This window comes from Camellia sinensis, chromosome 10, assembly GCF_055761805.1.
Source record: "Camellia sinensis isolate YWXY chromosome 10, ASM5576180v1, whole genome shotgun sequence".
Lineage (NCBI taxonomy): Eukaryota > Viridiplantae > Streptophyta > Magnoliopsida > Ericales > Theaceae > Camellia > Camellia sinensis.
In genome coordinates this window covers 28,555,002-28,569,526 of record NC_138970.1, presented here as the reverse complement: position 1 = coordinate 28,569,526, position 14,525 = coordinate 28,555,002, and the positions used below count along the sequence as shown (strand labels likewise).

General features: G+C 32.7%; 2 protein-coding genes across 2 annotated transcripts; one reads left to right on the top strand and one right to left on the bottom strand.

The window, feature by feature from the left end:
* Window positions 1-1,081: 1,081 nt before the first annotated feature.
* LOC145801046 (uncharacterized) lies at window positions 1,082-7,780 on the top strand. Its single transcript, XM_082891200.1, has 11 exons — window positions 1,082-1,219; window positions 3,006-3,964; window positions 4,054-4,194; window positions 4,833-5,682; window positions 5,896-5,982; window positions 6,081-6,384; window positions 6,480-6,564; window positions 6,654-6,743; window positions 6,867-7,118; window positions 7,234-7,373; window positions 7,454-7,780. Exons 2-11 carry the CDS (start codon window positions 3,008-3,010, stop codon window positions 7,638-7,640), a joined length of 3,093 nt encoding a protein of 1,030 aa, XP_082747326.1. The 5' UTR covers window positions 1,082-1,219; window positions 3,006-3,007; the 3' UTR covers window positions 7,641-7,780.
* Window positions 7,781-8,486: 706 nt separating this feature from the next.
* LOC145801045 (uncharacterized) lies at window positions 8,487-12,561 on the bottom strand. Its single transcript, XM_082891199.1, has 3 exons — window positions 12,200-12,561; window positions 10,263-11,357; window positions 8,487-9,715 (listed from the first exon to the last, which is right to left on the bottom strand). The coding sequence occupies exons 2-3, from the start codon at window positions 11,350-11,352 to the stop codon at window positions 8,664-8,666; spliced, it is 2,142 nt and encodes a 713-aa protein (XP_082747325.1). The 5' UTR covers window positions 11,353-11,357; window positions 12,200-12,561; the 3' UTR covers window positions 8,487-8,663.
* Between the last annotated feature and the right edge of the window lie 1,964 nt (window positions 12,562-14,525).

Here is a 14,525-nt window from a genome sequence, read left to right as displayed (position 1 = left end):
GGCCAATGAAAATGAGCTAGGGTGCTGGGGGTGCCCCCAGCTGGGGGTCCCTAGCAGTTCTGTATTAATTTTATTGACAAACTAACAAATCTAACTACTTAGGATGTTGACAAAAAAAAAATAAATAAATAAATAGTTATTTGATTGATATATATAATTTGACATTTTAACTTGTTTTATAATTTTTTATGACTTTTGGGATTTTTTTTAGCCAAAAAGCTTAAAGCCAAACAAACAAATTGTGTTAATTGTAAATGTTGTCAATTTATTTGTCTAATTGACATCCATTAAAAAATTGAATAAAAATCAAGAACAAAATTATCTATTTAAAAGGGAATAAATTATTTTTTAAAATCAGATGTCAATCCGTCAATCACTGAATGAACTATTTTATCTTTTGATTTTAGTTTAATTTTTAAATAAAGTATATTAATTAGATTAGATTGACACAATATAAAAAATTTAAGAATAAAATTAAAAACTTAAAATTATAATGGCCAAATTGACAAAAATGGCAAACTATAGGACTATTGGTTTAATTTTGGAGAAATTATCAACCAATGGTAACATTAGAAAATTAATACAGATACATGAAAAATTGTATGAATTTAATTATTAAAGTGTATAAAGTTTACCATCTATTTGTAATTTTTTGAAAATAATTACACTGAATTAAAATTTCCCCTTTAATTTTTCCATAAAATAAACATTAACACGTATTGTTGCTACCAATTGAAAATCTTTTTTTTAATCGGCATATAATTGAAAATTTCTAATATACACCGTTGAAAAAAGGGGATTTTTTTTTAAGGTCCCTAATAATAACAATTTAGAGGCTAAAGGACACACAAAAAGATAGTGATGCCTCACGTCCCTGAAGCAACTTGGCGCGCGTTTTTAATTATTTTGTGGACCAAAATACCCTCGCCAAAATCAACACAGAACCAAACTCATTCCGACGTCTCAGTTACATTCCAAACATCCAGCATCTTCACGAACAGAAGACCAGCAGAATTAGGGTTTCAACATCATCTGCACCATCGACATTACAGCTTCGTTATCCTCTCCAAAGATCATTCCCATTCCTTCCTCACAAATTTCTCTGACCTACGTTAAAGCTTCGTTTTCACGGCTTATCATCATCTCAGTCCATCTTCGTCACGTCGCATCTTCATCGCGGACCATATCAGCTCATCATTCAAGTTTCATCCTAACTCTGGTCAGTTTTTCTACAATACAACTAGATTTTCTCTGGAAACACAGTTAATAGCATTTTATAATAACCTTTCATAAATTAGGGTTTCAATTTCGTAATAAAAAGCTACCTGCATTTGAAAAAATTTATTTCTGTGTATTTTGAACATATTCTTCAACATGTTTGTTTGATTTTATCTGTAAATTTCTCTGGCATTTGAATTTCTCTGATTTTTGATTAATGTAATTTTGTTCTTTCAATTTTCTCTGCTTTGTAAATTTCTCTGGAATATGTATCCTTCTCTGCAATGTCAATTACACTCTTGCCTCTGTCTTAAGTTTCTCTGGTATTTATAATTTTCTCTGCCATATGTACTATGAGAAAAAGTTATTTCTCTGAATTTTGATCTTATTCTTGAATATGTTTCTGTCATTTTGTATCTGAATTTCTCTGCTTTGTAAATTTCTCTGGAATATGTATCCTTCTCTGCAATGTCAATTACACTCTTGCCTCTGTCTTAAGTTTCTCTGGTATTTATAATTTTCTCTGGAATGAATGTTTCTTCTTGGAATTTTCTCTGCCATATGTACTATGAGAAAAAGTTATTTCTCTGAATTTTGATCTTATTCTTGAATATGTTTCTGTCATTTTGTATCTGAATTTCTCTGCTTTGTAAATTTCTCTGGAATATGTATCCTTCTCTGCAATGTCAATTACACTCTTGCCTCTGTCTTAAGTTTCTCTGGTATTTATAATTTTCTCTGGAATGAATGTTTCTTCTTGGAATTTTCTCTGCCATATGTACTATGAGAAAAAGTTATTTCTCTGAATTTTGATATTATTCTTGAATATGTTTCTGTCATTTTGTATCTGAATTTCTCTGCTTTGTAAATTTCTCTGGAATATGTATCCTTCTCTGCAATGTCAATTACACTCTTGCCTCTGTCTTAAGTTTCTCTGGTATTTACAATTTTCTCTGACCACATCGCACCACTTTCCTCCCTTGTGTCTTTGTCATTTTAAATTTTCTCTGGAATTTTAATATTGTGGACTGGAATGAATGTTTCTTCTTGGAATTTTCTCTGCCATATGTACTTTGAGAAAAAGTTATTTCTCTGAATTTTAATCTTATTCTTGAATATGTTTTGTCATTTTGTCTCTGAATATCTCTGCTTTGTAAATTTCTCTGGAATATGTATCCTTCTCTGCAATGTCAATTACACTCTTGCCCCTGTCTAAGTTTCTCTGGTATTTATAATTTTCTCTGACCACATCGCACCACTTTCCTCCATTGAGTGTCTCTATCATGGTTAATTTTCTCTGCTTGTGTATGTAAATTTTTCTTGCATTTTAATATTATGAATTGAAATTTTCTCTGGAATGGAAATTTCCTCAAGAATGTGTAATTTTTTCCAGAATGTGCATTTTTCTCTGGTATGTTTATTTTGTTCAATTCTTGATTTCAATAGGGTATACTTCTCAGTGCCATGTTTACATTACTTTGTTTATTTTATCTTTGCTAATTGTGGAATGCAAATTTTCTTTCACTTGCCATGTTTACTTTTTTCTATCATTCATTTTCTCTGGTATGTTTACTTCTATCTGTAATTTAAACAATTATTGAAAATTTCTCTCCCATGTTTATGATGCTGAGTTGATTTTCTCTGACATGTCAAAATTTCTGTAATTTTCCCTTATCTGTAATTTTCTCTGCATCTCCAATTTTCTCCCTTATCTGTAATTTTCTCTGACATTTCCATTTTTCTCTGGGATTTAATGTTGACATCTCTATGCTTTAATCATTGTCTAGAAATGGCAAAACGTAAAGGCAGCGAAACACCGGAAACACCAAGCAAAAAACAGAAACTGTCTCAGTCTTCTTATGCACTAGGATCAAAAACCAGCAGCAAAACACTAGAAACACCAAGGAAGCAAGAACAACTCTCTCAGTCCTCTTATCATCTAAGATCAAAAACCAGCAATAAAACACCACAAACTCCTTCCCAAAACACACAAGTCCAAGCTGATGAAGCAACTAGCATCCAGATGAGTACCCCAACTTCAAAAGACTCAAGCTCAAGGGGGAAAAAACCTGTTAAACTCTACAGAAAGAGAGCTCACTACAGCATTCAATACCGATCCAACCTGTCATCTGTCGTCTCCTTCTTTCAAACACTTAAATTCAGTTCAAAACATCTTCTAGAGCTTCAAAAGACCCCATTCTGGTATTTGATTCAAGCTCTAACCACTGGAAGGATGGATCCAAAGAAATCTAGGAAATCTGATGATGATGTAGTTGCCATAATCCAATGTTACAATGAAAAAACAAAAGCATTCACAGTTGGGAAGAAGAACCTGACCTTTACAACAAATGACATGACCTTGATTTTTGGTTTGGAAGGAGGTAAAGGAGCCATGTCATTAAGATACTCTAAAAAGCCAAAATCTGCATTCCTCAGGAGAAGATTCCAAAAGGACACAAGGCTCACTGGTCCTGTTCTTAAAAATGCCTTGGTCAAAGCAATGAAAGGCAAGCAACCAACTGACTTCAAAGATGTAGCAATCATTGTTACATTGTACTTGTGTCTCACCCTATTTTTTGCAACAAGTGGGAATTCAATAGGTTGGGTTTTTATAAAGTATGTGGAACCTCTTGAATCAATGAAACAGTATGATTGGCCGGAAGCAATCACATCAACATTGATTGATTCTATCATGGCATTGCATAGAACTCCAGAAAAAGTTACGGGGTGTGTCATTGCATTGCTGGTAAGTATAATATCCATTCAAATTTGCAGTTATCATACTTACAAATTTGTGCGTTTACAAAATTTTATTTACTTTCATTTTCATCACAGTATTGGCTATGTGAACATGCAACTATCATTGACTCAGAAGACAGTAACACAACAGACTTCCCAAGATGTGCCAAGTGGAACCTTCAAACCTTGACAAAACAGCTGCAGAAGACACCAGTCCACTCTCTTGCACCTCGACAGGTTAGATTCCTATTGCTACCGAAATCCCAGTGAAATTTCAAAAATTTCTCTGACTACTGCTTTGTTTCCCTCCTTATGCATTGATTGATTAAGATTAATTTTCTCTGAAATATCAATTTCTGTTTTCTTCTTTGTTAACCACTGGTCTATTTCTGCCATTGTAATCAATTTTCTCTCCCATCCAAATTTCTCTGACCACAATTGTAACACATTAACTTATATGCCCTGATTCATTTTCTCTAATATCTGAATTATGTTCTTTGTCACATAATTTTCTCTGGCCCATCAAATTTTATCTCCTTGTGTGTAATTTTCTCTGCCCATAACTTGTGTGCCTTGCATCTTTGATTAACACTGTTTATTTCTACCCTTCTAATGAATTTTCACTGGAATTCAAATTTCTCTGACACAAATATAGTAAAACATTAACTTATAAACACTGTTTATTTCACTGTTTCATAATTTTCTCTGCCCCATACAATTAACTCCATGCCTCTAATTTTCTCTGGCCCAATACAATTTTCTCTGAAGTTTGTTTCCAATTAGTATCATTTAGATGAATTTTATTTTCCTTATTTGAATTTTTTCTCTGAGTGAATTTTGTAACATTTCTCTAATAAAAGAGTCTCCTGTTACAGATTGATAACAAGCAGCTAGTCAAAAACCCATCTGAGGAGTTTTGTCTTGGCAAAAAGACAAAGAAAGAATTAAAAAAGGCAATTGTCATATTCAAGGAGAAATTACAAGATCCATCTGAAGATGGAGGGAATGAACAAAAAGAAGAAGAAACCACCAAAGAAACCAGCAATGGACAAGAACATCAAGCAAGCAGCACAGAAGAAGAAACCACCAAAGAAAGTGAAGAAATAGAACCAGAAGACAAAGAACAAAATGAACAGAAAGAAAATGATGAAGAAAGTGATGAAGAAGAAAATAATGAGCAGATGGACCAACAACATGATGAAGAAAGTGATGAAGAAGAAAATGAACAGAAAGAAAGTGAACAAGAAGATGAAGATGAAGATGAACAAGAAGAAGAGAACAAGGATGAAAGTGATGAAGAAGAAAATAATGAGCAGATGGACCAACAACATGATGGCATTTGTGGCTCAACAATGCATCAGCCTGAAGAATTTGAGGAATCAAAGGATGCCCAAATTGCTGATCTACGTCAAAGACTGAAGGCACTGTCTCAATCTAAAAAAGAAGAAGACAGAAATTGGATGGAATTACTTGCTGAAAAGGATATTTCAATAAGAATCCTGACATCACATAACTCAGAACTTCAAGAAAAAGAAAGCACAATCCGAATGAAACTAAGGATGTTGGAGGTTGAAAAAGCAGATGATGCAAAAACAATTCAACAGTTGAGGTGTTCAAATTCGGAGCTTGAAACTGAAAATGCCAAATTGCATGAACAAGTTCAAGAACTATCTGTCCAACTAGCAACACAACCATACCGAACACCAACACAACTTCAACCACAAGGTCAGTGAAAATCTTGAGCCACAAAAAGTTATGTCCTTGTGCCATCATAACTCAGAGAAATTTCTATTTATTATAATTTTCTCTGTCATTGGTAATTTTCTCTGGAAGTTATATCTCTCTCAACACATTAGTTATATTTCTACTGCTCATTTCATTTCTCTGTATATTTTCTTATTCCATTTTTGGGGCTTGTTTGATTTTCACTGTGTATAGTTGGAATCCAACTGGAACAACAACCAACAACCCAACAAGAGCAAATCCCACACAAACAACAACCGAAACAAAAGAAGAAACTCTATGGTAACTACAAAATATTGAATTAAATAAATTTACATATTGAAATATCATCTGTTGCTTCAGAGAAATTTCACTTTTCCTAATACTTTCACTGCCTACAGTCAAAAAAGATCCAACCTCAATGATAAAAAATTTAAAGGCAAAAGAAAGGAAGGAAAAGCAGCATGATCCAGAATTCCAATATCCAAAAGTTGCGAAAGTGACTAGAGCTTCAAAACAAGCTGCAAAACAAGTTGAGCAAAGCACAAAGGACAAAGAAGTGCTTGATGCTGATGCATACGTCTTGCCTCAACCTATAAGCATCACAAAATCTTGGGTCTTTCCACAAACTCTTCCCATTTCAAGATTGATAAAAGATCACATAAAAGACATCTTGCAGCACATATCAAATGTGTCTGGGCTTGAGTAAGTACAACAAACAAAATAGAACATAACAAACAACAAATTACAAACTTATGTTGCATTAACAAAAATTCAATCCCTTCTTTGTCATCTTGTAGAGCTTTAATTTGGACAAGTGAGTTGAATATCATTACCTTTGAAGACATTGGAAACCTCATAAAGCAAAAAGAAATTGCCAACAATGTAAGTCTTTCCCTTTCATCAACATTTCTCTGCAATGTTCCATCAGCCTTTATAAAACAAATATTACAATTATAAATCATATTTTTCAGGTCATTGATGGCTATGGAGAGATCCTTTTGGCTGACCAAATCAGAGAGAAACAACAACCAACCTCATTTTTTTTCACATCCATGTGCTTAGTATGTTACTACTATTTTATTTGATTTTCTCTGGAATTTACTTTCTACTTTCTCTTCTTAATATACTTCTTGAAGTCAGTTGTGTCACTAACAAAACCATTTTTTGATTTTCTCTGAGCACAGAATTTCATCAACATGACAGAAAATCAAAGTTTTCGAGTGTCCTTATTTGACAAGCATATTGAAACAGCATGGAGGAACTATAGGTTCCTCCATTTCCCAATAAATACTGGAGGTAATGAGAAGTCCACACATGGAAATCACTGGACCTTGCTTGTCCTGGACAAACAAGACAATTTATGGAGGTTCTACAACTCATTGAGGCCAAGGAGGGATGATGCAGAAGACAAATATGTCAAAGATGCAAAACAATTGGTAACGAGTGCAAATTTCTCTGATCCATCATCATCTTTATGTGATGATAATTTTCATAGAATCCCATTGACTTGTCCGTAAATTTCTCTCTTATATAAAAATTATTTTTTTGCAGCAAGATTACGTGGAGAATTTTCTGAAAGCTTGTCTTGAAAGAGACGCTCAATCACAACCCTCTTTCAAATTAATTAACTCACAAAATACAAGTTATGACTTTGAGTATGTCAACAATGCTCCACAACAAGAAAGCGATTCGTAAGTTTCATACATCTATAAATAAGATAATTTCTGTTGCATGTTTCTTAAAACTAACCATACCTATAATTTGTATGCAGTCTGGATTGTGGCCTCTTCGTCTGCTATATAATGAAACAATATAGCAAGCATGAACCTATCAAATCCAAATTATCCACACAAGAGATAAGGTTGATGAGGGCAGAACTCATAGAGAGATTTGTGACCGAAGTTGGCAGGTCATGGACTGAACCAATTGAAATACCCCCAGAAGAACCACAAATGTAATAGTGAAACTAGTGAAAGGAAGACAATGTACATATCCACACAGAGAAAATTGTCTCACATATATGTATATATCCTTTCTTGTTCATACATTGAAGGAATGATGATCCTTGACGTATATGTATATATCCTTTCTTGACTAATCTAAATTTCATTTTTTTTTTTTATTTCGACTAATGTAAATTTCAACAATTGTCTACCAGAGAAAATTGTCTGCAGAAATTTCTCTGGTATAAACTACCAGAAATTCACAGAGAAATTTAACTTGTATCGTCCCAAGGGGATGCCTATATGATCATGTAATCTGTAAAACTTTGTGTTGGTACAAAACAATCATCAAACTCAACAAAACACAAAGCACACAATAATTTTATCTGCCACTGGAAAATTTCATTGCATGAGTTTCAAATTTCAGACCACAATGCCCATATAGTTTTCTCTGTTGGTGAAAAATTTCTCTGGATGAAAATTTCTCTGGCTTTGACACAAATTTCTGAGTTCAAGTGAGTCCAGAGAAATTCTATCCTGGTCCAGAGAAATTCTCAACTCAGAGAAATTTTTTGAATCCTCTGTCTGCTGTGCACATTTCTTGAAACGACTGATATGAAGCTACCAGAAATTTACAGATAAATTTAACTCCTATCTCACCAAAGAAGGTGCCTATATGATCATTCAATCTCTAATGCACTGTGTTAGTACAAAACAATTATCAAATTGAAAAAACACAATCCACACAGTACTTTAGTCTGCCATTGTCAAATTTATGTGGATGAATATGAAGCTTCAAAACACAACACACAGAATTTTCACTGCCATAGGAAAATTTCTCTGGATGAATTTTACAGGTACTACAAACCCACTGCCTATAGTATATATCAACAAACACACTTTAACTCATATTGAATAATTTCTCTGGATGAATTTGATTGATATTATTATATACACTGTCCAAAAAATAAATTTCACAAAACAAAATACACAAAGTAATCATCAAATGTATTATTCCATCAATAAAATGTATAATCCTCAACTATTTAACAAAGGTTCCTTGCATGTCCTCTTATTATGGTGACCAATACTCTCACAGCGACTACACTTAATCACCCTTTTAAACTCTCCAGTAGAAGCAATTCTGTTCTTCTTCGGCCTCCCAGCAGGTCTCTTGCTCAATGGAGGTAAAATCATAGCATCTTCAATGCTACACACAGGTTTTTCAACAGTTGGAACTGGGCCAATCGAAAAGGAGTATGCTTGACGATACATATCAGCATGAAAAAATGGTTCAACAAATGAATTCAAATTCTTTCCACTCCTAAAAATTGCAGCAACAGCATGTTGACATGGATACCCATTTATTTCCCATTTTCGACATGAACAAGTTCTCAACCCAAGATCAACCATAACCGAAGGAAAACAATGCACTTCAAAGACATTATCAGATGATAAACTCACATTCCATGTCCTCCCGTCCAAAAAAGACTTCTCCAACACACTATCCATACGAGGACACAAAATTTTATTCCATTTACTAGAGAACAGCCTCCTATCAGACCTCATATTCATGATTTGCAACCGTATCATGTCCACCAAATTTGTTATTGGCAAGTGCCGAGCTTCTCGTATCCATGAATTGAATGACTCAGCAACATTTGAATACATCTCACCATAACGTTTCCCTGCAAAATATGCATCACTCCAATTTTCATATGGTAAACTTCTCAAGAAAACACTCACAATGTCTCCTCCCTCACTTTTTAACTCATTTAACTTGAAATGAAATGATGCCTTTGTTGGAGCATATGCACATTCTGAAAACTTGGACACAATCGTCTCCCTAACCAAATTTGTGTTTCCACATGACAACTTATCCCTCAAATTTCTCTTTAGATGTTCCAGACAAAATCCATGAAAGCAGTTAGGGAAAAACCTAGCAATTCCCTCCACAATTCCACAATGTCGATCTGATATGAAACTTATCACCCTTTCTGATCCTAATACTCCATATAAATGTTCAAGAAACCAACACCAATTGTCTTTATTCTCAGCATCAACAACAGCAAAAGCTACAGGAAAAAAACCTACAAAACAAATAGGAACAAGCATATTAGGTACGCACATGCAGAGAAAAATAGAACAATAAACATCCAGAGAAAATTCACACATTGGCAACATCCAGAGAAAATTGAATAAGTGACCAGCTACAGAGAAAATTCACACAATCATAATATACAGAGAAAATTCACTTAGTGACCACCTACAAAACAACAGAGAAAAATAGAACAATAAAACAACAAGAGAAGTTTGACACTGCCAACATCCAGAGAAAATTCACACATTGGCAACATCCAGAGAAAATTGACTTAGTGACCAGCTACAGAGAAAATTCACAGAATCATAATATACAGAGAAAATTCACTTAGTGACCACCTACAGATACAATTCACACAATGACAACATCCAGAGAAAATTCATACACTGACAAAAATCCATTGAAAATTCTCACAGTGGCCACAACAATAGAAAATCCACACAGTGGCCAAAACCAGAGAAAATTCACATTCACTCAATTCCTACATGTATAGAAAATTCACATACTTAGATAAAAATAGATATATTTACAATTACCTTCATTCCCATCTTTCCCCGTTGCAGCAAGCATAACTCCTTTGTATCGTCCTTTCAAAAATGTTCCATCAAGAAAAAGCAATGACCGACAATATTTGAAACCAGCAATGCATGCATGAAAAGCCACAAACACTCTTTTGAAACGCTTGTTATCTTCAAAATCTAACTCAAAACGACTCCCTGGATTGTTCTTCAATGCCTCATCAAAATACCACCGTAATTGATCAAATGACAAACAAGAATCCCCATATGTACTACATTTTGCTTTCTCAACACTCAACCAACCACAGTTATAACTAATTGAGACCCCATACTTGTCTTTCATTCCTTTCACAACATCCACTGGACGAGTTAAAGGTTTTGCACTTACCTCTTCAAGTATCAGCCCAGAAACCAAGCTGGAAGTCATCCTCGAATGTTTACTCGTACGAACCGCCACACCACACGTATGTTCATTGTTCAAAGTCCTTATGTAGAAGAACCCATTTGTTTTTTCAACAGAAGCATGTACACGCCACATACATCCCCTTGATTCCTTATATGCACATTCTGCCGTAACCCTCAGCTTGTCATTTTTAACATACGTAAACTGAAAACCAACCTCAATAGCATACTTGCATAAAAAAGTACGGAACTCAACCACACCACCCTCAAACTTTTGTCCAACACTCGTAATATTATTCCGCCAACTAGCCGACAATAACACCTTTTCTTGGTGAGAACAAAACTTAGAGAGTGAATTCCTTTCAACATCCACCAGCCTATCACACTCACCATCCACAACATCTACCCAATTAGACCCCACTTCATCCTCTTCATCAGAAGTACTACATCTACTAACTGAAACATCAACTATATCAACACCGCGTGCACAAACAACCCTCAACATATTCAGAAAATCAATATTATTTCGAACCATACAATTCGGATGGCCCAAAATAGAATATGAAATACACATAGTCTCAGGTTTCAAATTCTCCCATGTTTTACACAAAATGCCAACCAATTCCTCAAAATTCAATTCGCATGAAACATTAATGACAATAGTATCATTCCCATATTTGCACAGCAACAACACTGCACTGTCCATTAAAACTGAAACAAAAAACAACAAAAAAAATCACACAAACACTTCACAATAACAACATCTCTGGTCAGAGAAATTTCTAAAAATTATAATTTTCTCTGAACTTAAAATAAAACTCCAAAGACATCTACAAACTGATATTCACCTTCAAGATGATAAAAAACAAAATCACAGAAACTTAATGAATCACAGAGAAATTTACTGCTAACAATTAAACACAATTATAGAAAAAAAAATCACATAGAATACAAGTCCAGAGAAATACTTTTCTCTGAACTACAAACTGAAAGTGAGTAACAAACTTACAATTTTCTCTGAACTACAAATACAAGTATAGAGAAATTTATGAACTTACATTGACTTTCTCATATTCTATCTCCATTACAAACTTCTAATAATATGTCCATATGCACTTATAATTTCCTCTGGACTACACAAACAATAGTGCAGAAAATGAAATTTCTCTGGTTTGAAAAAACATAGAACACAACTATAATTCATCATCATGTTGATAAAAAACAGAGCACCAAAAATGAACTCTAAACATCAAAATCACCTACACTGTCAACACTATCTGAAATTGATCAAAAAAACAAAGAATGAAAAATTAATTCCAAAAATAAAAATCAACTCTATCAAGCTGGCCTCTCTCTAAACAAAAATCAAAATACATTTGGAATCTAAATCGAAAACAAACCTAATCCAACTCAACTCAAAAACCTACGCGAAAAAACAAATAATAAAAAATTAATTCCAAAAATAAAAATCAACTCTATCAAGCTGGCCTCTCTCTACACAAAAATTCAAAACAAATATCAAAATGCATGTGCTATCTCCATCGAAAACAAACCTGATTCAACTCCACTGAAAATCTACGCGATCAATACACTATCACACCACTGAAATCTCCGACGAAATCTCCAACAAAATCTACACGATCGTAGCAATCTTTCTCGTCAACTCCACTGAAATCTCCGAAGAAATCTCCACTGAAATCTCCGACGAAAACTCCGACAAAATCTCCCCTTCAAATTCGGTTTCCAAAATGTATCAGTTAACTCAACCATATAATATTCAAACAAATTTATGTTATAAAGGAAGGGTAATTTAGGTACTTTATAACCTAAAATAAATTTGAGGGACCTTAGCCATCAAAACATATTATAAAGGACCTCTCCTCATATCAAAAGTAGAGGAGGGACCTTAGGCCAATTTTCCCTTGAAAAAAATAATAATAACACTTTTCATTCTTATAATTTAATTTAAATTTCACTTTAATCTTTATAATTTTAAATTGAACAATTTGACTCCTACATTTTAAGTCTAATTTTAATTTAATCCATGAAGTAATGTAACAGTGACTATGTTAGCATCACTACTTGAACCCCCAAGTGATGCAAGGTGGGGACAAAATTAGAAGAAGACTATGAAGGATACTGTTTGTCTTAATATATTTTAAATATATATATATATATATATATTTTATTTTATACATAAAATAGCCACTTAATATAAAATATTTATATATATGTCACTATTCTCCTCCCTTGCATTTTCTTTATTTTGCACCAAAAAAGTTTATTCATCCAATCAGAAATAAATTCAATGGTTTTTTATCTTTTAAAATTTGTATATATATATAAAACTTACATATTATATTATATATATATATATATATGTGTGTGTGTGTTTATGTATCCGGTGAAAATTTGTATTCAAATATTAGTCTCTCCAGTAATAAAATTTGAATTCTTTTCTTGATACAAAGGATACGCTTGAATCCAATGAATACAGGTAAGGCTCTCATGATATGGTAGATTTGCAATAGACTTTTCACATGCAAATATAGCTGACTTTGATTGAGTTACTCAATAAAGTTGTTTAGGATGATCTAAATAAGTATATTTTTTGTTTTTTTATAAAAAGATGCGTAGAAAAATAGAGAGGTGATGTAATAAAAAAAAAATAAAAAGATAAATTATTTTTGAGTTGCCAAATTTAACCTAAATTTTCCTCAATATATTACTACCCAGATTAGAACCCCAGTGAAAATAAATAAATAAATGATGGTTGACTTTAATGTGGGGTTTGTGGGTTCTTTATTTTCAAATAAAATATTATATTTGACATTCAGATTTTCTTTTTTGTTTGGTATCTAGGCAGATCTCTGTCTCCCCCCTTAAATAATTGAAATATAATATAGAGAAATTGTATAAAGCCAGACCTACACTACTTTTTTTAAGAATAAATAAATAGATAAGAAAAAAAAAATTATTGTTATACTTGATTGACATAGGATCTACTTCTAGTTCATTGTTGTTAGGGATCCATAAAATGTATAATCACGATTCGTGAGATACGAGAATACAAAAATGAAAAGTTATGATTAATTATTGTGACTTTTATTATGATCTAAAAGGTTATAAAAGATAATTACATCTCTGTCACAAGCGTAAATATACTACAAATGCTCTTACTCCAAAATTGAGTGGTTAATGTATCATACCTATCAAGATTCACACTATGCACCTAACAATATTATATCCTTTTGATATAATTTCTTGTAAATTAAAAGTAGATTATCGAAAAACAAAATATAAAAATATTCCGCTTCTAGTTTCTCAATAATCAATTCTTTTTAAACTTATCTAACTTATTTTTATTTTATAAATTATAAGCAAAAATTACTAAACATTTTGATTCAAATTGTCTCACATAAATTAACTTTAAGTGATTTCAATAAATTGTACCAAACAAGGTCATTATTAATCTCCATGAACTTGCCCTGACCTTCTTCAATTGGCCATGTTGAAACGTAGTTGTTTGTTCACCAACCCAATTAAAGCCTCTCTATATCCTTTGAAAAATAATTCCCATTAGACTAATGTTATATGCATAAATTAGTACACTAATTAATGTACCAATTGATGATGTAGTATAATTTAAAATGTTTTTAATATTTGTAATTTGTATAATGAGTGGGGTCAATAATAATGTCATAACCAGTTGGTACACTAGTTAGTACACTAATTAGTGCATGTAGCATCACTCTTTTCATTAATAAATTATTGTTTTGAACATCGAAGTTTATTCTAAATTTTATGTCATTATCTAACTTATAATTTTTCTATTTAAATCCTTGGACTTTTATAATTAATCCAACTATGCTAATTTAG